Consider the following 26,071-nt stretch of genomic DNA (forward strand, 5'->3'; position numbering starts at 1 on the left):
CTTGCTATGTGGTCTTATGAGAACCAGTAGATAATGACAGGTAGAGTTCTGCAAAAGGAGTGAAACTATGTCCTTTAAGACTATAAATTCTAGTTGCTATTAACACAGAATAAGGTAAATTATTGCTGGATGAGAGACATTGCAGAGTAGATGTACCTTGTAATCTTTCTTAGGTCAATGATTTTTTTCATCAATTCTGATGAAAGATCGTTGACCTGAAACGTTAACTCTATTTCTCGCGCCACAGAGGCTGCCTGACCTGCTGAGTACGTCCAGCATTTTGTCTTTATTTCAGATTTCCAGCGTCCCTGGTATTTTCCATTCGTAAAGTTTTCTGCTCAGCCTCCAGCATGAAATACCTGACTTAATCATTCTCTTTTTTTTAAATTGCTTTGCATATCTAACAAATGTGTCTTTTTGAAATGCGACATCTGGATTTCGGCAAACCTGCACTAACTTGTGGAAAAAAAAAATTCTTTGGAATAGATAAATGGGATTCATTACACATTAACATAGTAAACCATTGAAATCGACAGCTAAACTCTCCCCAATGTATGACAGAAACTTTAGGGGCTGTGGAATATGATCTGTATCCTACTTCGTGCTAATGCTCATTCACATGAGAGTTCTCGTAGGGTAAGAACAGACTAGTGTTTATATAGTGGTCCAGATTTTTGTGATCAACGGTGAAGTGAAAGCACTCGCTGATGTCTAAGAAAACTGTCCACAAAGACCCAGTGAGCTCTATAGCTTGGATTTCACTTTTCCTGGTGTTAATTTCATTCTGGAGACACCTATAGGGCATCTTTGTCACCAAACAAGATAAGCAGCCAATCACAATGAAGAATTCTCCCAGACAGCAAAACAAGAAGTAATGAGTATGTTTTATCATTCATTTTTAAAAATTTCACAGGAAGAAAAATAAAGATTGGGACAGACACATGGGATAAAGGTAGAAGCTGAAATATCATAAACACGTGTGGATGCCAGAGGTAGCTGTCAGTTTCACTGTCATTACAATTGTTTGCCATTGAAATGTTTCAGAGAGACAAAGTACTTTATCAGCTGTTACTTTGAAGAGCAGTGACTATTATGTGGTCAGATGTTTGTTTTAATTTATTCATTCAAGGAATGTGGCCAGGCTAGCATTTATTGTTTTTGAGGTTGTTGTGAGCCACCTTCTTGAACCACTGCAATCCATGTAGTGAAGGTACTCCCAGTGCTGTTGGGTAGGGAGTTCCAGGGTTTTAACCCAGTGACAGTGAAGGAATAGTGATAGTCAGAATGCTGCATGACTTGGAGGGGAACTTACAGCTGGTGGTGTTCCCATGCGCCTGCTGTCCCCATCCTGGACTGTCGAGGTCTCAGATTTGAGGGTTGCTATTGGAGAAGCCTTGGTGAGTTGCTGCAATGCATCTTGTAGGTGGTACAACAATGTTGCCTGTGGTGGAAGAAGTGAGTGTTTAAGTTGGTGGATGGGTCGCTGCTCAAGCATGCCAAGTTTTACATACAGTCAGATCCTACAACCAAAGATAAGACGAAAGGTGGTTTTTTTTTGCTAGTATAGGTTGTATAGAGAGAATAGGGGGAATGTTAACCTGGAGAAGGCCTTGCTGTGGTGGAGTAGGATCTTTAACATCCACTTGAATCACTAGACAGGGCTTTTTCTCAAAGTAGTCCACTTGCACATCCCAAGTTGCTGCATCATGTGCCCAATGTTTTCTATTACTAAAGTATTTAAACTACCCTGTCTTTTACCAGAGTAATCAGATTTATTCTTATCTGCTTTCTCAATTTTACCTTTCAGGTAGATCAAGAGCTAAGGGGGCAAGTAGATCTGTTTTGTGAACTGACAGGACATTTACCTCAACATATGGATGGACATCAGCATGTTCATGTCTTACCAGGTAAGAACTAATGGAAAGTATGTAATTATTCACCTCCAACTAAAGGTGTTAAAGGGGCACAGCCAAGAAACATTTACCTTTAAAAATATTTTAAATGGGAATTTCTGAATTGCAGAGAAGAAAACTGCTGTGGACCCGTATATTAGTTTCACCTCCCTGTACTAAGTGCTTACTAACACCAGTTTAGCGATGACCCTTTAACAACTCAGTGTAAGCTTTGAAATATTCGGAAAATGCCACAGGTGTCTCAACAAGATAAGTTACGGCACTGTTTCTCAGATTTCCCCAACAAGCAAAATGCTGATGAAGGTAAACCAGAATCGGAGGGTGGCAACCCCATAGGGCCGATGTAACAAAACTGCACCATCAGTGGGAAGCCTCACCTTGGCATGTGCTCACTCCCCACATGATTTTCATTCATTAAAGTGGACAGAAAATCGCAGGTACAGAGCCTGAAATTATGCATTCGCACGTTTATAAAATCTGTTCCTCACGTCAGTTAGCTATACATGGGCAGGTCCTGATTCTAATGGACAGCTACGAATCTCTTCAAATAACACACTGATCAACCGGAGGCATATTTTGCAGGAATCTATATAGTTCTAGGTAGGGACAATTAGAAAACCGGTGTTGATATCAGTGATGGTAAAGCAGTTGATGCCAATATGATAGTGGGAGAGCGATGCGGGTAACATCTTAAAATAAAAACCGCTTGCAGAAATGCAGTTGTGTCCTAATTGTGGTGAAATCCCAGTGCAGTATGTGCTGCGTGCACCCAATATGTCAATGACAGGACCGTGGACCCCCAACCACAGTAATAGTGCTGAGTGCGCCCAGTTATGGGGCATGAATTCATCAGCCTCGAGCATTGACCAGAGAACCTAGGTGAGTTCTGTAGTTTGTAGCGGACAGCAGCTCAGACCCCTGATTTTTTTTTTTTAAAACTTACCTTTTTTGGGTGATTACCTTCAGTGGTTCCTTTAAGAACTGTTAGTAAGGCCACGTGCAGATTGTGCGCAGGCCTGGTAACCTTGAACAAAGCAGAGCTGATTCGGGTTTTGGTCCTAAAGGTGCAGTCCAGCACAGAAGGTTGACCCCCTAAACTGGACTTCTTTGTAGTCTTTTACCTCTTTTTAGAAAAATGCAGAGGCCCAATTTCACAGGAAGGGAGTTGTCCAACCCAGCTTTGAAGGTCCCCCTACTGATTCTCCTGTGTCCAGCTGTGCAATATGAGGGGGTACTGACCCGTGCCTCAAATTCTCATTGTGTTGATGGCTGTTGGAAATCAGCATGTGGGGGAAATGTTTCTAACCCCTAAAATAATTGAGTATTGTACAACAGCTACTGGTTTCCTCTTCCGATATGACGCTGTCGGTGTATCGTGCCACTGATCTGACATGCTTGGATGTGCACTGAGCTCCACTTCCTGGGCAGCTGATTTTAAAAAATGATGTTACAACAGTGGGAAGCAGCAGCTCCTCTCCTGACATTAGGCAGAGTCAGAGGTAAGCTAATGAAGAAAAGGGCTCTCATTTCTCTAACGTCTTTCAATTCGGGGTGTCCCAAAGTGCTGCGCAGCTAAATAATTTTGAAATGTAGCCAACATTATAAAGTTGGAACTGAGATAACCAAGCTGAGATAATTGATCAAACAGTTTGTTTTCAGTGAAGTTGTTTGAGAGATAAATGTTGGCCAACGAGAAGCCTCTGTTGATCAAGTAATAGTTTCAGATCTTTTGCATCCACCTGCGACATCAGACAGGGCCTCAGTTTAACATCACATCCAAAATACAGCACCTCAGACAGTGTAGTACTGCACTGGGGTGTCAGCATTATGTACTCACGTCTCTGTAGTGGGAATTGAACCAAAGACCTTCGGACTTGCACCTAAGCGACAGCCAATTTTGCCAGTAAGGATAAAATCCTGCAATTAAGGACAGCAACCCTTCCCAAGAGCCATGGATCCAATGAGAGGGTTGGGAGCTCAGCAGTGCTGGCAGTGGCCATTGCTGACACTGCAGCTCCAAGAAGAGGGCACCTCTGTGGCCAGGTGTCCTCAGGGTGGAGGTAGGTAGGTTGGGGGTAGCTGGGACCAGGCAGCCAGGTCCTGACAAGTGGGGGTGGGGAGGAGGTGGCCATGATTTGCTGGCAGCAACATTTGCTGAAGGTGACAGAGGCCCCGTCTGAGTGAGCCAGGGTATGACCACAAAGGAGGCTGCCTACCCCTAACCCTCCCCGGAGCCTGCAAGACCAGGGTTCACTGGATAGTCTCCCAATGCAGCAACAGCCCTTCCCCCTGCACCATCCCGACACAGACGAATGCTCAGAGGCAGAAATTGGCCCTTTACCCACTTAAGTGGCTCAATTGGGTTTCCAACAGCCACCATCTTTCCCACTGCTGGCAATATGACATGGCAGCAGGAAGATATCAGGCTCACTACCCCCATCCCAAACACCTCCCCCCCACCATTTTATTTAAATTATTTGTTCACAGGATGTGGGTGCTGCTGGCTAGACCAGCATTTATTGCCCATCCCCTAAGGGCCCAGAAAATTCTGGCCTAAATCACACTGCTTCACACCAAGCTGTACAAGACTTCCTTCTAAAGCTCTTGGTTGACTGCGCTCAGACATCGTATCATGAACACAAAATTGGGATAACTGCGATGTTAAATGAATGTCCTTTTTGAAAGGACTTAGTATCGAACTCATAACTTAAAATGCCAAACTAGATCAAATTAGAAGTACCAAATATGTCAAAGTCTAATTATGAATCTTGTGGAGATGCTTGATGCATCAAAATAAGATGCTGGATGAAAACTAACAGAGCTATTGTATTCATGTATTTCTATTTTCTGGTACACAGGTATTAGAGATATATTTGCACAAGTGCTTTCAGATTATGGGATCAAGTATACCCGCGTTCCAATAGAACCAGGCCTACATGACTGTGATTGGATAGGACAGCAGCTAATGGACTTCTACCTACAGGTGGAAAAAGATGCATTCAATTCTATAGATGTATTTCGAAGACATGGAATCAGGTAAATGGCAACAGAGCTCCTACTTTGCAAATAACAAACTGCTCTGGAAGCAGGTATAAGGCAATTAAGTTTAATTTGTGAATAATATGAGTTTATTTTAAGCCTATATTACTGCCACCTTCATCACTTTCCTTCCCCCAAATACACATCATCTCCCACCTCTGCAGTCAACTGACAGATATGGTCATGCTCATTCACCACCTCCCACCCCCAGCCGATGTAGAATTATCCTTGTTTTTTACCCCTCCACATAGTTTATCTGATACAAATGAAGAGAGAAAAAAATTCCGACATTTTCCCAAAATCAAATGAAAATTGTGTGGTCTTCTCCCAAAGGCTGGTGGAAGATTTTTTAAAATCCTCCTGTTGACTGTTTCCTGTGCATGAGGGACCAGTTTTCAACTTGTGAATCTCCTGCATCAGTTTTGCTTTGCCTTGGAAATAGGGGCAGTAGCCTCTCCACCATTCAACATGATCGTGGCTGATCTTCAGATTCAACTCATTCCCACCCTCTCCCCATATCCTTTGATTCCCTGAGACACTAAATATTTGTCGATCTCAACCTTAAATATTCAATGATGGTGCATCCACAACCCTCCGAGTAGACAATTCCAAAGATTCACAAACCTTTGAGTGAAGAAATTCCACCTTAGCCTCAGGGTAAGGGGCCAGTCGTTCAGGACAGAGCTACGCCCCCATGATCTAGATTCCACAGCCAGGGAAAACAACCTCCGTGTCTACCCTGTCAAGCCCCTTCGGAATCATCTAAATGCCAGAGCGCACAGACCCAATTAACTCAGCCTCTCATCATTGGAGAACCCTCATCCCAGGGACCAATCTAGTGAACACAGCAGGAATAGGCCAGTCAGTATCTGAGCTCCATCTACCTGCCTTGGTTGGTAACCCTTAACACACTTGTCTAACAAAATCTAAATGTTAAAATTTTCAATTGACAAGTAATAATTTGGCTCTCTGCATTCAACACTACAACACTTTTGTTTTTGAAAATTGCACACCAACCAGCATCAGAATTCAATCTATTTCTGGATTTTTAGCGTGGATACTGGAGGCATTTATCCAAAAGCTCTCAACGCATTAAGACTTAAAATCTGCATCTCAAGCGACTTCTGAGTCTCTGAACTAGCATTTCAAGAGCACTGGTTTAAGTAAGCCTATTAGTTTGTTACAGGGAAGATTAGGCTCATGACATGTCAGACTTTGACAGCCTAAAACCCTCAAATCAAAAGATATATTCTCTGCAGGACAGTTGCTGACGTCATTTGAAAGATTTAATAAGTGTAATTATTACACTTATCAAGAAGGAACATTTGAACTACAGCTAACAAGCCTGTGCTTAACACCTCTGCTTTGTAGCTGCAGAAATGGGCTAGAAGTACCATGAAAGATGGTACTTACTCACATCCTGTTGTACTAATGAGTCAACCGAAGCTAGTTCCAAGAAGGACAATGCCCCACCCCAACCTCCCCATAAACAAATCCTGTGTCTTGGAAGGATTGACCAGTTACAATGAATCAAGTATCTCATTCACAATAAAAACAGGATTACCTGGAAAAACTCAGCAGGTTCTGGCAGCATCGGTGGAGGAGAAAAGAGTTGACGTTTTGAGTCCTCGTGACCCTTCAGCAGAACTGAGTAAAGTTAGGAGAGGAGTGAAATATAAGCTGGTTTAAAGAGGGGGGGGGGGGGGTTGTAGGGACAAGCAAGCAGTGATAGGAGCAGATAATCAAAAGATGTCACAGACAAAAGGAACAAAGAGGTGTTGAAGGTGGTGATATTATCTAAGAAAATGTGCTAATTAAGAATGGATGGCAGGATACTCAAGGTACAGCTCTAGTGGGGGTGGGGTGGAAAGACTGACAGGGCATTACAGATTTAAAAATAATGGAAATAGGTGGGAAAAGAAAAATCTATATAAATTATTGGAAAAAACAAAAGGGAGGGGGAAGAAACGGGGGAGGGAGTTTAAGATCTAAAGTTGTTGAATTCAATATTCAGTCCGGAAGGCTGTAAAGTGCCTAGTCGGAAGATGAGGTGCTGTTCCTCCAGTTTGCGTTGGGCTTCACTGGAACAATGCAGCAAGCCAAGGACAGACATGTGGGCAAGAGAGCAGGGTGGAATGTTAAAATGGCAAGCGACAGGGAGGTTTGGGTCTTTAGGGGAAATACAAGTGAAATGCTGTTTCACTTGAAAGGACTGTTTGGGCCCTTGGACGGTGACGAGAGAGGAAGTGAAGGGGCAGGTGTTGCATCTTCTGCGTGGGCATGGGGAGGTGCCATAGGTGGGGGTTGAGGACCAGGGTGTCCCGGAGGGAACGATCCCTACGGAATGCCACCAGTATCTCATTGTTGTGCCATATCCAGCACAAGCCTTAGTTCTGTCCTCTACCTCAGAAGGATCATTACTACTAGAATTGCAGCATAAACCTTTGGCTTGCTAATTTACTCAGATAACCTCTTGGAAATGTTCCCAGGAAGAGGAAGGCATACAGCTTTCTTATTCTTGAAATTTAACGCTTCCTGGGCAGTAAAATGCAGGCTGAGCTGCCATTCTGCGATTTCCATACTCAATTCTGAAAGTGCCTTCTACGTCTTTGGGAAATCCTGGATTGATGCTTTGTTTTGATTGAGACACAGATGTCTGATTTGCTGATGCCTGTCAGTTCAGCAAAACTTTGTAGCCACAGTATCCATGGAAGAAAGTTCTGATAGTCATCGGCCTGAAACGTTAACTCCCTTTCTCTCCACAGATGCTGCCTGACCTGAGTATTTCCAGCATTTCCCATTTTTGTTAATCATGAAAGAAGCCTTTTCTTTCTATGTCATGGAGTTCCCAGTGGGTGTGGTAGGGCAACTCTGCATCCTTTGATAAATCTAAGATTGGAGTTCTAATACATCCAATGCTAGATTTAAAATACCAAGTATAAGCGTCTGTAGGACACTCGACAATAAAGGTGACTGAATATCAGATTTATGTTTAACTTGCATTCATATAGCACCTTTCACAACTTAGCTAGTCCCAAAACACTTTATAGCCAATCAAGTATTTTTGAAGCGTAGTACCTTTTGCAACATCAGGGAAACATGGCAACCAATTTGCGTACGGCAGTATGATACACTAAGTCCTCACAAAGTTTTAATTGCGTTCCTGAAAATTGGGGCTAAGTAAATCATTGATCCTATGGGAACCCATGTTAAAGCTGGATTTGGGTTCCTTTGGACATTTCTCACCCGGAAAAATCAAAGTGCAACTTGAAATACATGTACCGTACAAGTGGAGCCTGTGCATTCCGAGCCAAAATAGCTCGCAAAGTAAAATAAATCACTGCATAATTTATACAGTATTTCTTTTATATTTAATGGCAAGCTCAACCCTGTAAGTTTGCTTTGGTGAGGCTGATTAAGGGGTAAATAGTAACCAGGGCTCTTCAAAATAGTACCATGGGATCTTTTATGTCCGCTTGACAGATAGCACCTCGGCACTGCCCTCAAAAGTTTAACCAGCTCAGATCTTCAAACATAATATAGTCCAAACTAACACTTCCACAAAGCTGCCTCGATGAGTATGCAGCCTAGAATGTACTGCACAAACCTTATTCTGTCAATTTAACATTTATTTTGCAGCTGCACAAGTGTTAAGATGTCACACGTTAAAAAAATGAAATGAAGGCAAAACATTGGTCCAAATCCTTGTAATACATTTCTACTGGTGTATAATATGTAAACTAGGATTTTTTTTTTTTACAGTCAGTTTATATAACTCTAACCTGGATCTATTTGCCAAGCTTTGACCTGATCCTTTTATCCTTGGATTAATCTAAGATTTGTCAAAACTAACACCCAATATCTTTAACTCCTTCTCACAGGAATGCTGGGCTATTCTGTTCAAACCTAACCGATCATAGGGGCCCACCACACCTTTACAAAATGTTGTCATTTGGATCAATTAGTTAAAGATTGTTGCTTTCAAAAGGAGACTTCAATATCAGATTACTTTTGTTTTGGCACTATTTTCTTTCATGGGATGTGGTTAGGCCAGCATTTGTTGCCCATCTCTATTTGCCTGTGAACCATTGCTGTGGGTACTCTGTTGTTAGAAAAGGCCAGGACTTTAATCCCATGACAGTGAAGGAATGGCAATTTAGTTCCAAGTCAGGATGGTGTGTCACTTGAAGGCAGTGGTATTCCCATGTGTCTGTGGCCCTGACCTGTAATTTTTAAGTTATTTTTAAAATGCTAGAAACACTCAAAAGGTCTGGCAGCAATCAAAGGTTATCAAACTAAATCATCAACTCCAGTACTTGATTTTGTTTTTAGTTCAGATTTTTGTTAACTGTCATTCTTTGAAAGTATTTATAATCCACAAACCTTACTCCAAACTTTCTTCCTTACAACTACCTCTAATTCAGAGCAGCGGGTCTTTACTTTTGACACTTGCTGCCTTTATTGTGTACCCCAAGTCTGATGCAGGATACCTTAATTTTGTAATCATAGTATATTATTCAAAATAGTATGGAAGTGAGCAAAACAGTTCCAACATTTCACAGCATACAAACTGGTTTTCATCTGGAGGATGTAAGAAGGATAAACTACAATAGAGGGAACTAAAATTGCATTGTTATTGCAAACTAATTAATACAAATGTAAAATGTTATTCAGAATGCATTCATTGACACTTAAGTAGATTTTGTTCAGACTAGTCCTGATGCTCAGTTCCATGCTGTTTTGGATCAGCTCGATGGACCAAGCTGGTCTTTTACTGTCTGTATTTCCAAACGTAGTTATAATTGCTTTGCAACATATTCCTTTTAAGGTTCATTTAGCAGTTAACTACAACGGAGCAAACATTTAAACCTCCTAAATTGTGAGTAAAGGTTTTAAGTTAGCCATGAATCCTCCTTCTAAACCATGTTTAGCTGTTACCATTCAAGCTGTCTTGCACGTTTGATACCTTATAGGAATTACTGTTATACTGAAGTACAAGCGTAGTGTGTTTGAAACATGACAACTTATGTTTTCAGCTTAACTGTTGCATTCTTAATAGAGTAAAAATCCCAACTACCAACTTGACCAGTGATATAGATTAATAAAGCCATTAAAAAAGCACTGGTGTTCATTTTTAATAGAAAAAGCAGAGGAATCACATTAAACACAGATTCTTGGTCAGAGCACACTTAGAGCTGCGTACAGTTTTGGTCTCAAGAACATGGAGGCAGTGGAGAAGGTGCAAATAAAAGACTAACCAGACTTATACCAGAACTGACAAGGTTTATACCCATCAGGGAAAATTGAACAGGCTAGGGCTCTTCTCTAGAGAAGGGAATACCATGGGATGACTTGATAGAATTCTTTAATGAAAGGGTTTGATAGGGTACATGTAGAAAAGATGTTCCCACTGGTGGTGATAAATATATGATAATCTCTAATAAATCCAAAAGCGAATTTAGGAGAAACCCCTCCACCCAGAACACGTGGTTAGAATGTGGAATTCCCTACCACAAAGTAGTTATGGCAAATAGCATAGATGCATATAAGGGGAAGCTATATAAGCACTTGTAAGAGAAAGGAATACAAGGATATGGTGAGATTATAGGAAGGCAGCTAATGGAATGCTGGTCTTTATATCTGGAGGAATAGAGTAGTAAGGGCTGGAAGTCATGTTTCAACTATTAGGGAGGATATATTGGCCTTGCAGGAACTGCAACATGGATTTTTGGAACAATACTTGAACTTCAAGGGTTAAGCTACAGGGAGAGATTAAACAAAGGGTTGTGTTCCCCGCAATTTAAGGCTAAGGAGTGATTTGGTTGAAGTTTAAGATATCGAGGTAACAGGGTAAAAACTATTTCTGTTGTTTGGAGTCCAAGACTGGGGGACATTGTCTAAAGATTAGAGCCAAACCTTTAGGAGCAAAATTAGGAAACGTCTTCACCCAATGGGTGGTAGACGTCTGGAACAAAAACAAAGTGCTGGAAAACCTCAGATGTGGCAGTCTCTGAGAAGAGAGAAGCAGAGTTAATGTTTTGAGTGCAATAGGACTTCTTTGAAAGATGTTTGGAACTATCTTCTGCAATGTAATACCGTGCACAAGTGCCTGGGGTGGCCAATTGAGGGAGCAGTTTGCGAAATACTTGTTTGGCTGTGAGCGCCACCCACCTCACTGGCTGACAGTGCTATCAATAGATGCTATTCCATTTGTAAACATGGCAAGTTTTAAATTTCATTTCATCTTAATGATGGCTACTTTAAATTTTATTACTCCCAACAGGTGGACTGATATCTACATTGGCCTAACAACAATGGGAAAAAATATGTCAGTTTCAAACATCCAGAGAGTCATCGAGAATGCCATAGCTACAAGGAAAGTAAAGCAACATTTGGACATCTGTGGGAAAAAATTCCGACCGCTCCAAGATGATACAATATTGACAATAGAACTAATGGTGCATCCTGGTTATTCCAGCTTTCCTGAAGAGGGGGGATGTGGCGAAGGACCCGATGAGTTTTCAATGTCTGCAGACCGATTTCATGAACTGCAAATCCTCAAGGAGTCAAAGCTATTAAAATATTATGAGGACAAAAATATACAGCTATGTGCTTTTAAAGACTTATAAAAGAAATAGGAGCTGACATGGCAAATTAGTGCTTCAGAGGGAGGGGGAAGAAAAATATAGCTTGAGGTTTTCAGGGGTATAAGGTGGTAGGTGTCTGCCAGAAATTCTTGCAAATTAATTGACATGGAAAATACACAAAAAGACAAGATCATTAGAGAAGGGGAGTTAAAAATAATCCAATATTTCATTCATCAGACAGAAAAATGCATGACCCTTTAACAGAATTAGAACTTAACCACTGTGATGAAACCCCTTTGATTACTTCGAGGCCCAATCAGGGCAGATGGCAGGGCCAGTTCTGAAAAAAACTTTAGATGGTCATTGATGGATTTATTTATTCTGCATAATCTTTCTAGGAAACAGAAATTAGGTTCACAGTGCTGTGTTCCAAGTATTTTGAAGCATTCTACCCACAGAATCAAGTAACAAGGTAGCCAAAAGTTGGTAAAACCAATGCCTCAGAGAAGCTGCTTATATTTAGAAAGCACTAAATATCAACACATTTAAACAGGAACTATGCAGAGAGAAAATTATGAAACAGAATTGTGCAATAACTTGAAATTCAATATGAAGACATGGTATAATCATTGATCAATGATTATCAGTATTTGGTCATTATTAGGTTATAAATTAAAAACTGATGACAGAAATTACTCAACTGAATGTTTACAGTATGCACTTGCGTGAACTGGAGTACGTCTTTCAAAGTTTGTTGATGCAAAGTACTGTATTTTCCCATCCTAGAAGTTATTGGTAAGGTTTATGGGTGGAATCATAACTTTCTGAAACACTACACTTAATGCTGACCATGTGGTTATTTCACAACAATGAAGTGAACTGCAAAATAATCTTGGGTCTACAAGGCTGCTGATTTACCTTTTTTTTATATAAAAGTGAATGGTTATACTCCGATATATTGCTTTTAAAAAAGATGCTGATTTGTATGAGTTTTGGCTTAAAAACTAGACTGTGATTCTGTGTGTTGTATAGTGTTACAAAACATTCAAATGAAACTTAATAGAATTGGCAAATAAAATGATTTTGTTCATAATAAACACTGCATCTAATCCATGGCATTAATACTTGGAAACTAGAAAGGTTTGTATTATGAACAGCATTACTCGGATTGTGCACTTGTTTTCATGTTCGCAGTTTCCTCAAATGCATTTACACCCCTTTCTGCCAATAAGTGAACCCCTCCAGAAACAGTTTTGCCTCCGCTACAAACAATTGTTGTAAGAAAAACAGAAAACGGAGAAACTCAGCAGGTCTGGCAGCATCTGTGGGGAGAGAAACAGAGTTAACGTTGAGTCCAATATGAATGAGTTCTGAAGAGTCATACTGGACTCAATGTTAACTGTTAAATGTTAACTCTGCACAGATGCTGCCAGGCCTGCTGAGCTTTTCCAGCATCTTCTGTTCTTCTTGCAGATTTCCAGCACCCGCAGTATTTTGCTTTTACATACCTGTCTCTGGCAACACTCAGTGCACATCAGGTTGCAGAGATAATTACATTTTTAGAACAGAACTTCAAAATAAACAAAACTACATTCAGCGCAAGTACCAAATAAATGTACAACATCCATTGCCCTAGTAAGTGCCAAGATAACATGGCAGAACCATTTTTTTTACAGATTAAAATCTTACTAATTGTGCAAATTTGCAAGTTAAATGACATTTCAGATACTGTCATCTTTAATGAAGCATACAATGTCTTTGCTCTTATAACATGTTCTGGTTTTAGTTTAGATCACCAGTGCAAATTTGCTTGATTTTTAGTTTATTGGAAAGGTGCTATTGAGTGGTGCTGTAAGATAGTGCAACTAAATCACAAGTACTTTCAAAACCATGTGGTAAGTTAATACTTTTCAGAATTTCAAAATGCTGCACATACAAGTCAAACAGTGCAAGGCTACATAAAAGTTACACTGTCTAAAGTAATATTTACAGGTTTAGCAACAATTACTAATAAGCATACTATCCACAGAATCATTGCGAAGTGTAGTTTCTAATCAGCCATGCACACAAAAGAACCTCACTGGAGTCTGACAGATAAAGTTGGGTTTGTGTATTTTTTCTGTTTCTCCTGATTTACTGGGCCCTGAGTCCACAATCACCAACTGCTCTCTGGTGCTTTACATGTGCAGACACCAAATGTTTCACCACAGCATTTTTGTGAAAGGGATCACAGCCAAGCTCAGGATTCTCACCAAACATCCACACATCTGCAGCTTTCTAACAGGTGTCACTGGCTGGCAACCATGGCCCAGAGGCTGAGGACTTACCTACTCTTTAGCCAAGGGGCACTGAGACCTGTTTTAACATCACGGGGGGACCCCCAAGAGGTTCTCAGCACACACCAGGAATTGAACTGGGTCTGTATGATTCAGTGCTTCACCAAGATGGTGGCTGGCCAATTAGGGAAGTCAAATCCAATTAACATAGATAGCATCATTTATAGAAGGAGAACAGTGATGACAATGGTGAGAGGCTTTCATCAGAAAAAGGAAACCTACACCATTTGAAACATGAAACAAATCATGTTTTTTTAAAAATCTTATTAAAATGCATCATGCTGGAAATCAATTAAAATTCAGTTGCAAGATATAACCTACACCTTGTTTTAGAGATTTCATGACTCGTCACTCTGAATAATGCCTTAGCTCTGATACTAGTACTCTTGGGCTGTATTCACATCCAAGCTACTGAACAGAGATTGGCAGCTGCAGAGCAAGTTTCAGCCAGGGAATATCCCTTAGTTTGGTTCCTGCAGTTCTACTGTCCAAGGAGACACTTCTGTGAAGATATGGATTTACACAGAGATAGAACTCTCCTCCAACGTTTGAAAACATTTTTTGTTTTGAGAAAGGTGGGGAGAAAAACAAATTTAAATTCAAATCAGACAGGCTTCTGAAGTGTCCAGAAGGTACAATATAGTACCCCCATCAGTCTATAAAGCAGTTTTGACTCTGCACTGTATTAACAACACTCTTAAGGTATGAGACTTGCTCCTCCATTTCCTTCTAGAACCAGGCCATGGATGAACATTGCATTTCACTACAAGTTTAGAGTCAGTGCAAAATAAGAATGTTGCCACTTAAAGCCACACCAGTTAATTGCAGTTGGCATAAATCTCATTTTTCTAATTAGTTACTTATGGTAGTCCCAAAAGAAAACATCCAAAATGTATGCATTTTGTCTATTTAATAGATGGATAGTGGCATTTTCATTTCATCTAGAGTAGAACAGAAAAGGTTGAAATCAGACTCAAATTCAGATTAAAAATCCTATCCTTTTAAAAACGCTATTTCAATACGCTCCCACACTGAAAGAAATTGCTACTAGGCTCTTTTGCCACTTGTTTACTTTAGATGTCTTGATGTCAGTGCACATTATCTGGATCATAATGTTTTGCAGGAGACACAAGCAGACCTGGTTCAGAAGCACATTATATAAGTTTTTGCGCAAATTGAAACTTCAGACAATCCTATGCACATAGAATCACTTGTTTTCTCTTTAACCAGGTCATCTTAAACATGATCCAGATAGGATTACCTGAATGACATTGCTTCCTTATAAGAATGATGAACCTATAAAACAAGGAGTAATAAACTGCAGGGTTGGGCAAGGGAAAAAGTGAGAAATGAGAGAAAGAGTGCTCAGATGTCCAGTAATACACTGCATGAAGTTTTATTTGAATCCCAAAGTGCCTGGAAGTTTGTCAAATCCAGCATCATTCACAATTTTCTTTACAAACCCAATTGAGACAATTAAGCTTTATCCAGACTAATTTTAATGTTGACTGCTTAAAAAATGATTTTGGGTACTTAAGTTTAAAGAAAGGGTAGTTGTTCCCATTTTACAGACAGTACTGTGAATTAACAGTGGTAAAATGTACACGAGTCAAAATAGGATACAATTTCAGAGCTAATAATCCGCTTAAATGGTTAAAATATAGCCCAAATATGTATTTTGACTAACCTCAATCAACTGACATTTCAGCAGTGTAAATACTCTTCCAAATACCTTTATCTTAATGCTCAAATTCCATTCTATTTTTTATTCCTTCCTATATTAAAACATGGAAATATAGATAAGAAAAAGCATCCAGGATAATTAGCATGTGAACACTTTCTTTGGGCAACACTGCTCTAATTAGACATTATACCAGCAGTAGTTTCGCCAGTAGTCAGGTTATTGTCTAAGGCTGGACAGACAGACATTTCCAACTCATTCTGTTTCCTAATTTAAAGGTGATTGACTACGCTTAGGTGTGACAATGCCCTGAAATTAAACATCCCAGATCTTTACTCGTATAACAAAGCTCTGATGTCAATAACTTTTTATTTGGCTGTCTATTGAATGAGCTAAACATGAACACTTTTCAGAAGCTGAATTAGCCAATGTAAATTTGCATAAAAGCAGCATGTTGGTTTGGCTCAAAATCTTTCAAAATTAGCCAAGCTGGATGCAAGATTAAGAAAAGAAAATCCAATCTACAAATGCTACTGTGAGGTAACCATCATATCTAAGCCAGTGAAGCAGAATGCGCAGGATCTATTCCACAGGAGTGCAAGTTTCTGAATCTCGTTAAATTAAATTAGTAAAATAAATCATAAAGGAAGTGTAGAAAGAACAAATGTCAGAGTTACAGCACAAAGCTCTGAACAGTAGCCCGAAGGAGAATAAAGGTGTATCGATCTGCTCATGCAATCACTTCATTAATCTTAAATTCCTATTGCTAATTCAATTCCTGTACGATTAAACCAGACCACCTAACCCATAAACAGCTCCAAACAAACTTGATACTGGTTTGAAATGTGACCATCGATTCCCATTTTCAATTTCCTTGCTTTATGTTTAATTTAGGGTTTTCCATGGGCATGGGACTCTGGGCCTGTGAAAAGTGTTGCAATAACATTAGCACTTAGGGTCACACAGCCTGACAAACAATGCAATTGGTATGTATCCTCTACAAATCAGTTAATTCAAAGGTAACCAAGGGAAGGGAGTACAAGAAAAATTTTTTGGAAAAAATCAATCCCCGTTTGTAACATTTAATCGCATGCAAAATCATGGGCTTCCTATTTTGTCAACATCACCGTATAGTAACACGAGCTAAATTACATGGGAACAAGCTGCTTTTTTCTCCTCCAGCAACATTAGCATCTTTCCCCTTCCAATGTTCTAAGCACACTGTAGGCCAGGTCTACTTGCAACCAGTTTTCCCACAAAACAGTGCAACATTAAGAGAAAAGTATAACAAATCGCTTCAATATTCACCAATCTCCTTCAGGATTTTGTCGTTCTTCACTAAGACACAGTTTGGAAAAATAATTTCACAAAAATGAGAAAATAAAAGAGACTGGAGTTGAGGGGGGTGGGGGGGGGTAGCTGAAAACAAAAAAAAAAGCAACCTACTTGTTGAGCTCAAGGGTAGAATACCATCTGTTAAAAGAACTCATGGAATTGTGAGAGAAAAGTTGTTTGCTAAAGCAGTGATTTTCTTTTTAAACTAGAAAGCAGAACTAGACTGTCTTATTTAGCTTTAATCCCATCTGAACAGTCATTATCTAACCCATTTCTGATTATATGAAAACTGTAGAAAGTTAGTAACAGCCACAAGTAAACACCAAAGGTGACACTTGTATGTGTTCATCAGAGTCCTGCTGGATGGTGTGTTTCAAATGTACTGCCCAGAATCTGGAATCAGAAAGGCAGCATGACAGAAGTCTTAGTCCACTGGTCGCTTTTCTCCATATTTCTTTGTAAACTCTTCAGCATTCTTAAAGAATTTTTTACGGTCCTTAGAGTATTCTTCAGCTAGGTCAGCTCTTAGAGGATGCTCGGGCTGTGGGTCATTCACAAGTGCAATGAGTGACTGGATAACTGAAAACAAAGCAAAGTAAAATCAAGTTTAGTATTAAAACTAATTACAAAGCATGGTGGATTTGAAAACAGCAACAGTGCTTCAAATTGCAGGCACAAGAAAAAAAAAAGTGAATGGGGAGAACTATTGACACATATCTTCTATTTAAGATCCAGGCCCTGGTATTCACCACTGCATTGGTTCAGGCTGCAGCACACCACCACCTTCTCAAGGGCAATTAGGGATTGGCAATAAATATGGCCTTGCCAGTGATGTTCACATCCCATGAATGAATAGAAAAAGCTCCCTTTGCCTGGACAGCCCTGAAATAAGTTGTTACATTTATTAAAAATTCAGCTTCCCAGTTTGTGTGTCAATACACAGCATAACTCCAGAATTAAGGGAGGCTTCCCATAAGGCTGCTATTGATGTAGCTTTTTCATTGAGGTACAGTACTTACCTGCCTTCCAAACTTTTAGGGACCGACAAAATTGTGCAAAGATTAGCCTCGTCAAATTACGTGCTATAAACCCTGGCCAAGTATCCAAATAAAACATGATTCAGGACAGGTTTCCAATTTCTGAGCTCATTTGTCTCATGTTAAGTCCATGAACAAAATTCTGTGGCCTGTATCCCATTCCAGGCCTAGATTACAGCTACTGGAAGTCTATACCAATTAATTAACGTCTTTGTCATTTACGAGACTTATTTCTGAAATACAAAACCAGGGACCACACAGACCTAAAAATGGACAGTGTGAACTTTGTTAGCCTGTCCCGAGCCAACTTATTTGTTTTAATTCAGCCAGCTGACACGCTTGACATTGCACAAGTGCAGTTAAGTGCTCCCCCTAGTGTTGCAGCACAAATAAACACAACATTCTTTATACTACCTCAATCCCTTCTCTTTCCAGAAAGACCAAGGTGCATCTGGAACCCACTTAACACTCTACTTCAGTGGCCTTTTCTAGTGACTTGTTTACACTTTGTAAAATATGATGCACACAACTTCTTCCTCATTCTTAAAAGCCAACTTCTAATTTGTGCCTCCTGGTATTTGAAGTTGACCACAATTTGTCTAGATAAAGTTGCGTCAGTCCCCTTTCATCATACTGAAAACTTCCAATTAGGTCACCACAAGCTCTCTTTCCCAAAGACAACACTACCAACTTGCACAACTTTCTTCACAACTTAAGATTGCAGATATCTAGAATCATCTTGGTTGCTTGCCTCTATTCCTCTCAAAAGACAGTACTATCCATATTATGCCCAGGTAACCAGACCACATGGCACTAAAGCAGGATCGGCCCAACACCAACATCTTAAAATCACTAATCCCTCTGCCAATCCAAAACAAAAATGTCTGACTTAAATTGTCTCCCAGCACTTAGCTACAACTTTGCAGTCAGATAAAAGCTGATATTGGGCAGTGATAGGTGCGAGTGAACAAGTGGAACATTTATAGACCAGCGATCATAACATTAGCTTTACAGTAAAAAAAAAACGAGTTAGAAACAAAACTTTTGCCAATGTAATTCCTGAAAGGATTCTATGCTGTTGGCTCTCCAAGGAATCAAATTGCTCTCTGACAAGTATTTATTTTATCCCAAGTTCTGTTAAGAAATTTTCAAAGGATCCGATCTGACTCGTTTATCTCCAACATTGCGAACTTTCTCCAGACTACGACAATTGAATAGATTCAAGTTCCATCTTATCCAGCTGCTTCTATCCACACTTCTATCTGTTTAGCGTTTTAGTCTGCTTCAATGCATCTGCCGCGGTGAATATGATCCATCTTCTGAAGTGACATGAAATTTAGAATTCCTATGAGCTATCTGCTAACAAGAACAATGAACGTTCATCCAGAGCATGCTCTCAGAGATGAATTTCATTATAGGTAAGTGTGAGATGGTTCATTTTGGGAGGAGGTGGCTACATAGTCTTTGGGAAATGTGCCTAAATGGGGCAGAGGAGTTGTCAGCATACAGACAAAAACATTGAAAATAGCAATGTAAATTAACATGATGATAAAAATACAAATGGGGTTTATTTCTTAAGGAATAGAATAGGAATCCTGGTCTCCACATTACAAAAAAGATATAGAGGCACCAGGGAAGGTGCAAAAAGATTTACCAAGATGTCAGAGCTATTAAGTTATAATTATTTAGGAAAGAGAAGACAGAAGGGTAACCTGATCGAGGTCTTTAAAATTATGAAGGGGTTTGATAGGTAAACATAGGGATGTTTTCATTTGAGGGAGTCCGAAACTATGAAGAAATAAATACAAGATAGTCAGTAATAGACCCAAGGAAAGATTCAGGAGAAATTTCTTTACCCAGAGCAGTGAGAACATGGAGCCTGCTGCCACATGGCATAGACAAGGCAAATAGCAGAGATCCCTTTAAGGAGAAGCTCAATAAAGACATGAGGGAGAAAAGAAGGATATTCTGATAGGGTTAGATGAGAGAGTGGTAGGAGGCTCGTGCGGAGCATAAACACTAGCATAGGCCAGTTGGGCTGAATGGCCTGTTTTGTGCTGTCAATTCTATGCAAGATTTCAATTTATGAGCTTATCTATGGAAACGGCCTGCATTAGACAAAAATATCTGATTGAACCCGAATTCACAATGGTGCAATGCAAGAGAATTTTTGCAATTTACCATCAAGTAGGAAGTGATATTAAAGCAATGCAAAAAGCTTTAGAACAATTTACAGTGGTATTGAAACAAGTGAAGCAAAATAAAGGTAAACATTAAAGGCTAAAGGATATATTTTACAAATGCAAGCTCCCTGTGGAAAGCCTTGCCCACCTAGATACGTGCGCACTACAATGGGGTAATCAACTTTAATAGATGGGAATAGAGGGTGAGCTCGCTGTTTCTCAATGTGCTCTCCCAATGAGCAAGCATCTAGGCTAGAAACACAGAATTAGCTCCCATCTATTAATCTTGGAGTTCATGTTGCAAAGGTTTCTATCAAGGGAATGAATTACTAAATGTTTAATGCAAGGTGCTTTATATACAGTTGCCAAGTTAGGTTTGACTTCAATATTTATATATAAAATTTCCTTTATAAAAAAAGTAACAGAATCAGGAAAGTTCTTGTAAGCCTAGCCTTTTCTCCTGGCCTGGTTTTTTCTTTTTGCTATCACACTAATCTTGAATGTAAGCAAGGCACCAAATTCGAGCAACATTCTGCACATCCTTGGGTTTAAATATCCAGTACAGTTGTAAATGGTTTCTGGTTTCTAACGCTCCTCCAGCTGTTTCAAACAATAACCCCACTCCTCCTCTTCCAATTTTTCTTCATCTCACTAATGCTGTAAGGGAATTTTATGATTTACTTCAGCTAATTTTAAAACGATAAAGTGGAGCTTATTACTATTCTTCAATGCTGTAGTTTCATCAGGAGTACTGAATAATGTCAACATATAATTTTAATCTGACTTCAAGGGAGCAGATGCAGTTCTCTGAAGGACCAAGTAGAGGAAAACATGTAAACAGTTGAGCCAAATTCACAAATGCTACTGGTTTAATATAACTATATAGAAATGTCTGTTTGCAAGATGAACAGGTGAAAAGAGAAGTCACTTCAAGCTTTCCAAGTGAACAAACTAAAGCAGAACTAGCACAAGCAATGCTTCAACGAATCAGTATGGACAAGGATTAAAGGGGAACTTTAGAGATGGGCAAAATGCTGTTGCTGAAATAATGTACAGCAGGATCATCAGTTTAATGTCCATGCCTTCAGATTTGTTGAATGAATTGTCAGTTGAATTGCAGTTTGAATCTTATCAACTAGCCTAACACTATTAGGCATGTAACCACTCGGTGGTGTTGGAATTCGAAAGGAGTGACGTCAGGACAAGGGAGAGAGCTGATTGGTAGGTAGTGGGTATGTGTTCTTCTACTTTAAAGTGACATTACAGAAGGCAACAGTCTCAGCATTTTTTAAGAAAAACTAAGTAGTTTTCTACTTGGCTTAAATTTAAGGAAATAGTTTTCTAATTAAAACAAACAAAAAGTATGACAAGGGAGCTGAGTCCCATGTGCTGTATGGCCTGCAGCATGTGGGAATTCTTAGACACTCCTTGCAGTCCGGATGACCACATGTGCAGGAAGTGCCACCGGCTTGACCATCATCTGGAGACACAGTGGTGCATCCGCGAGGCTGAGGGTTACATGGATAGCACATTTTTAGATGTGGTCACTCCGCAGTTTCAGGAAGTGCAGTCAGAGAGGGAATGGGTGACCACCAGTCAGAAGAAGGGAGGCAGGCAGGTAGTCAGGAAAGCCCCAGAGTGCATCTCCCTCAAGAACCGTTTTTCTATGTTGGAAATCAATGAGGGTGAAGGTTCCTCTGGAGAGTGCAGCCAGAGCCAGGTTCACAGCACTGTGGGTGGCTCAGCTACACAAGGGGGGAGGAGTAAGAGCACAAGAGCAATAGTGGTAGGAGGCTCAATAGTGAGGGGTGCAGACAGGCACTTCTGCGGCTGTAGACGTGACTCCATAATGGTGTGTTGCCTCCTGGTGCCAGGGTTAAGGATGTCACAGTACAGCTGCAGGGCATTCTGAAGGGGGAGGGCGAAGAGTCAGAGATCGTGGTTCACATTGGTACCAACAACATAGCTAGAAAGAGGGATGAGGTCCTGCAACAAGAATTTAGGGAGCTAGGTAGCACAGTAAAAAGCAGGACCTCAAAGGTTCTAATCTCTGGATTACTCCCTTTGCCACGCGCTAGCAAGTTTAAGAATAGGAGGATGGAGAGGATGAATGCATCACTGAAGAGATGGTGCAGGAGGGGGGGCTTTAGTTTCCTCGATCACTGGGTCTGTTTCTGGCAAACAGAAAGAACAGTGTGAAAGACTTAGAGAGGGCGGAATTCTTAAAGTGCACCCCGGAGAGGTTTTTGAGCCAGCACGTAGAAAGTCCTACAAGAGAAGGGGCGGTATTGGACCTAATCTTAGGGAATGAAGCCAGGCAAGTGGTAGAAATGTCAGTAGGGGAGCATTTTGGGGATAGTGACCATAACTCTAAGATTTAAGGTAGTTTTGGTAAAGGACAAAGATGAACCGGAAATAAAGCTCCTGAATTGGGGGATGGCCGATTTCAATATAAGACAGGATCTGGCTAAAGTGGACTGTGAGCAGCTACTTGTAGGAAAGTCTACTTCAGACAAGTGGGAGTCATTCAAAAAGGAAATAGTGAGAGTTCAGAGCCAACATGTTCCCGTAAAGGTGAAGGGCAGGACCAATAAGTCCGGGGAACCCTGGATGTCAAGGGATATAGAGGATTGGATAAGGGAAAAAAAGGAGGCTTATGGCAGATACAAAGGGCTGAAAACAGCGGAAGCCCTAGAGGAGTATAGAACATGTAGGGAGGGTGCTTAAAAAAAGTAATTAGGAGAGCGAAGAGGGGGCATGAAAAAACACTGGCCGACAAGATAAAGGAATATTCCAAGACATTTTATAAATATTTTAAGGGCAAGTGGGTAACCAGGGAAAGAGTAGGGCCAATTAGGGACCAAAGTGGCAATTTGTGCGTGGAGCAGGAGGACGTAGTTGAGGTTCTAAATGATTACTTTTCATCTGTGTTCACTATGAAGGAGGGACGATGTAGGTTTAGAAATCAGGGAGGGGGACTGTGATATACTTGAACAAATTAGCATTGAAAGGGGGGAGTTATTAGAAGTTTTAGCGGGCTCAAAAGTGGATAAATCCCCAGGCCCAGATGAGATGTTTTCCAGGCTGCTTTGTGAGGCAAGGGAGGAGATTGCAGGGGTTCTGACACTAGTTTTCAAATCCTCTCTGGATTTGTGAGGAGTGGTGTCAGAGGACTGAAGGACAACAACTGTGGTACCATTATTCAAGAAGGTTAGTAGGAATAAACCAGGTAATTACAGGCCAATGAGTCTAACATCAGTGGTAGGGAAACTATTGGAAAAAGTTCTGAGGGGCAGGATTAATCTCCATTTGGAGGGGCAGGGATTAATCAGGGATAGTTGTCATGGCGTTGTCAGGGGGAGATCATGTCTAACAAATTTGATTGAATTTTTGGAGGAGATGACTAATTGTGTAGATGAGGGTAGTGCAGTTAATGAAGTCTACATGGACTTCAGTAAGGGTTTTGACAAGGTCCTGCATGGGAGAATGGTCAAGATGATAAGTGCCCATGGGATCCAGGGCAGTGTAACAAATTGGATCCAAAATTGGCTTAGTAGCAGGAGGCAGAGGGTGATGGTTTAAGGTTGTTTTTGCGATTGGAAGCCTGTGACAACTGGTGTACCACAGGGATCGGTGCTGGGACCCTTGCTGTTTGTAGTGTACATTAATGATTTAGACATGAATATAGGAGGTATGATCAGTTAGTTCACAGATGACACAAAAATTGGTGGCGTCGTAAATAGTGAGGAGGAAAGCCTTAGACAGGATGATATAGGTAGGTTGGTAAGATGGGCAGAGCAGTGGCAAATGGAATTTAATCCTTAGAAGTGTATGGTGATGCATTTTGGGAGGACTAACACAGCAAGGGAATACACAATGAATGGCAGGACCCTAGGAAGTACAAAGGATCAGAGTGACCTCGGTGTACATGTCTATAGATCCCTGAAGGCAGCAGCACAGGTAGGTAAGGTGGTTAAGAAGGCATATGGGATACTTGCCTTTATTAGCCGAGGCATAGAATACAAGAGCAGGGAGGTTATGTTGGAGCTTTAGAAAATGCTAGTTAGGCCACAGCTGGAGTACTGGTGTGCAGTTCTGGTCACCACACTATAGGAAGGATGTGATTGCACTAGAGAGGGTGCAGAGGAGATTCACCAGGTGTTGCCTGGGCTGAAGCGTTTCAGCTATGAAGAGAGACTGGATAGGCTAGAGTTGCTTTCCTTAGAGCAGAGAAGGCTGAGGGGGGGGACCTGATAGAGGTTTACAAAATTATGAGGGGCATAGATAAGGTAGATAGGAAGGAACTTTTCCCCTTAGCGGTGGTGTCAATAACCAGGAGGCATAGATTTAAGGTAAGGGGCGGAAGGTTTAGAGGGGATTTTGAGAAAAAGTTTTTTCACCCAGAGAGTTGTTGGAATCTGGGAAACACTGCCTGAGGTGGTGGTAGAGGCAGGAACCCTCACAACATTGAAGTATTTAGATGAGCACTTGAAACGCCATAGCATACAGGGTTATGGGCCAAGTGCTGGAAAATGGAATTAGAATAGATAGGTGCTTGATGGCCGGCATGGGCCGAAGGGCCTGTTTCTGTGCTGTGTAACTCTATGACTCAATGACTAATTGTAAACAGAGCAGTATAGGTGTGGAAGGCATCCTTTATACCTTTGCATACAACTCCGTCAAAAGTAACTAAGAAAAAAGATAGTAGCATACTCTACGGCACTACCAAATACAATGTTGCTACAACTAAAGCTTTACCAAAGTTAAGAAAAAGTTGTGCATGGCTTTGAAACTGGATTGATTTTCCCTGCTAAACCTCTCACCTTGGTCAGTTTTGGTTGCTGGTTTCCAGTTTTCAGCACTAATGACCGGGAGACAAACTTGTCCTTTTTCATCAATGTTGGGATGATAGATCTTTGTCTTGAATGTAATTTTAGGTGGTTTGAAAGGATATTCTGATGGAAAGCTTATTTCAATCCTGAAAGCCCCTTTGTCATATGGAGGGTTATCCTAAAACAGGAGAAAACGATTTTAATATGCTTAGCAAAATCATTGAAAAATGACACTTAGGCATAACATCCTCAATACATATCTAGCTTTTACAAACAGATCCAAATTAATAGACCTAATTTAAGCTTTACAGTACAAAGCAAGATTGTTCTACAAATGTCTGCAGCATTTCTTGTTGCCACCATATTTATGATTTATTCTAACAGATATAACAATTTTTAAATGGTTAAAATGTGACCACTCTAAGAACAACGGGTTGCCAATTAACTTATTTCATTGCATCGTTATAGTAGGGCTGAAGGAATTGAGTTTTATTTCCTCATAGGACTGGAGGATTCTGTAGATAAGTTCCTTCTCACCCTCACTGCAAAATTCATACCATGTAGAGGATGAGGAAATTCGTCAGGTGAAAAGATTAAAATGAAGAGATAAGCATGCATGCTAATTCACTACTTCCAACAATCTTCATACAGCACCGTGTAGGTTCAAGCTAGTGAAATACCACTGCTCCAATCTGAGCATGCTCCAGATAATTACTTCCTGCACCCTTGCAACCCCACCTCTCTAAATGAAACATTACTCAACACAGAAAGTAATCCAAGATAGAGCTGCAGAGCAACGAGTGAACCCTTGAAGCCAGTGAAATTTAAATCTCTCCAAATGATGCATACGTAAAATTTTATCAAACAGAACAAGGACATAAGAAATAGGAGGTGCAGGCTATACAGCCTCAAGCCTGCCCCACCATAATCAGGGCTGATCTTCCACCTCAACTCCATTTTCCCAGCCCATCCACAGATCCCTTGATCCACTTAGAAAGTGTGTCTAAAAATCTAGTCAGTCTTGAATATACTCATCAACTAAGAATCCACAATCCTCTGGAGTAGAGAATGACAAAGAGTGAAGAAATTTCTCATCTGTCCCAAATTGCCAAACCCTTACTCTGAGAC

The 26,071-nt window shown here is 40.5% G+C and overlaps 2 protein-coding genes across 2 annotated transcripts in view; one reads left to right on the forward strand and one right to left on the reverse strand.

Moving 5' to 3' along the window:
- ydjc (YdjC chitooligosaccharide deacetylase homolog) overlaps positions 1-12,636 on the forward strand; it is a 28,915-nt gene extending 16,279 nt beyond the window's left edge. The window contains exons 3-5 of the mRNA XM_078554464.1: positions 1,808-1,907; positions 4,772-4,949; positions 11,236-12,636. Coding sequence (XP_078410590.1) covers positions 1,808-1,907; positions 4,772-4,949; positions 11,236-11,581 — 624 coding nt within the window. The 3' untranslated portion in view covers positions 11,582-12,636. The remainder of the gene's footprint in view (positions 1-1,807; positions 1,908-4,771; positions 4,950-11,235) is intronic.
- Positions 12,637-15,247: 2,611 nt separating this feature from the next.
- The window catches only part of ube2l3b (ubiquitin-conjugating enzyme E2L 3b), a 42,919-nt gene continuing 32,095 nt past the window's right edge, over positions 15,248-26,071 (reverse strand). The window contains exons 3-4 of the mRNA XM_078554465.1: positions 24,935-25,121; positions 15,248-17,470 (exon numbers count right to left, since the gene is read on the reverse strand). Coding sequence (XP_078410591.1) covers positions 17,316-17,470; positions 24,935-25,121 — 342 coding nt within the window. The 3' untranslated portion in view covers positions 15,248-17,315. The remainder of the gene's footprint in view (positions 17,471-24,934; positions 25,122-26,071) is intronic.

This window comes from Cetorhinus maximus, chromosome 12 (assembly GCF_964194155.1).
Source record: "Cetorhinus maximus chromosome 12, sCetMax3.hap1.1, whole genome shotgun sequence".
In the NCBI taxonomy this organism is placed as follows: domain Eukaryota; kingdom Metazoa; phylum Chordata; class Chondrichthyes; order Lamniformes; family Cetorhinidae; genus Cetorhinus; species Cetorhinus maximus.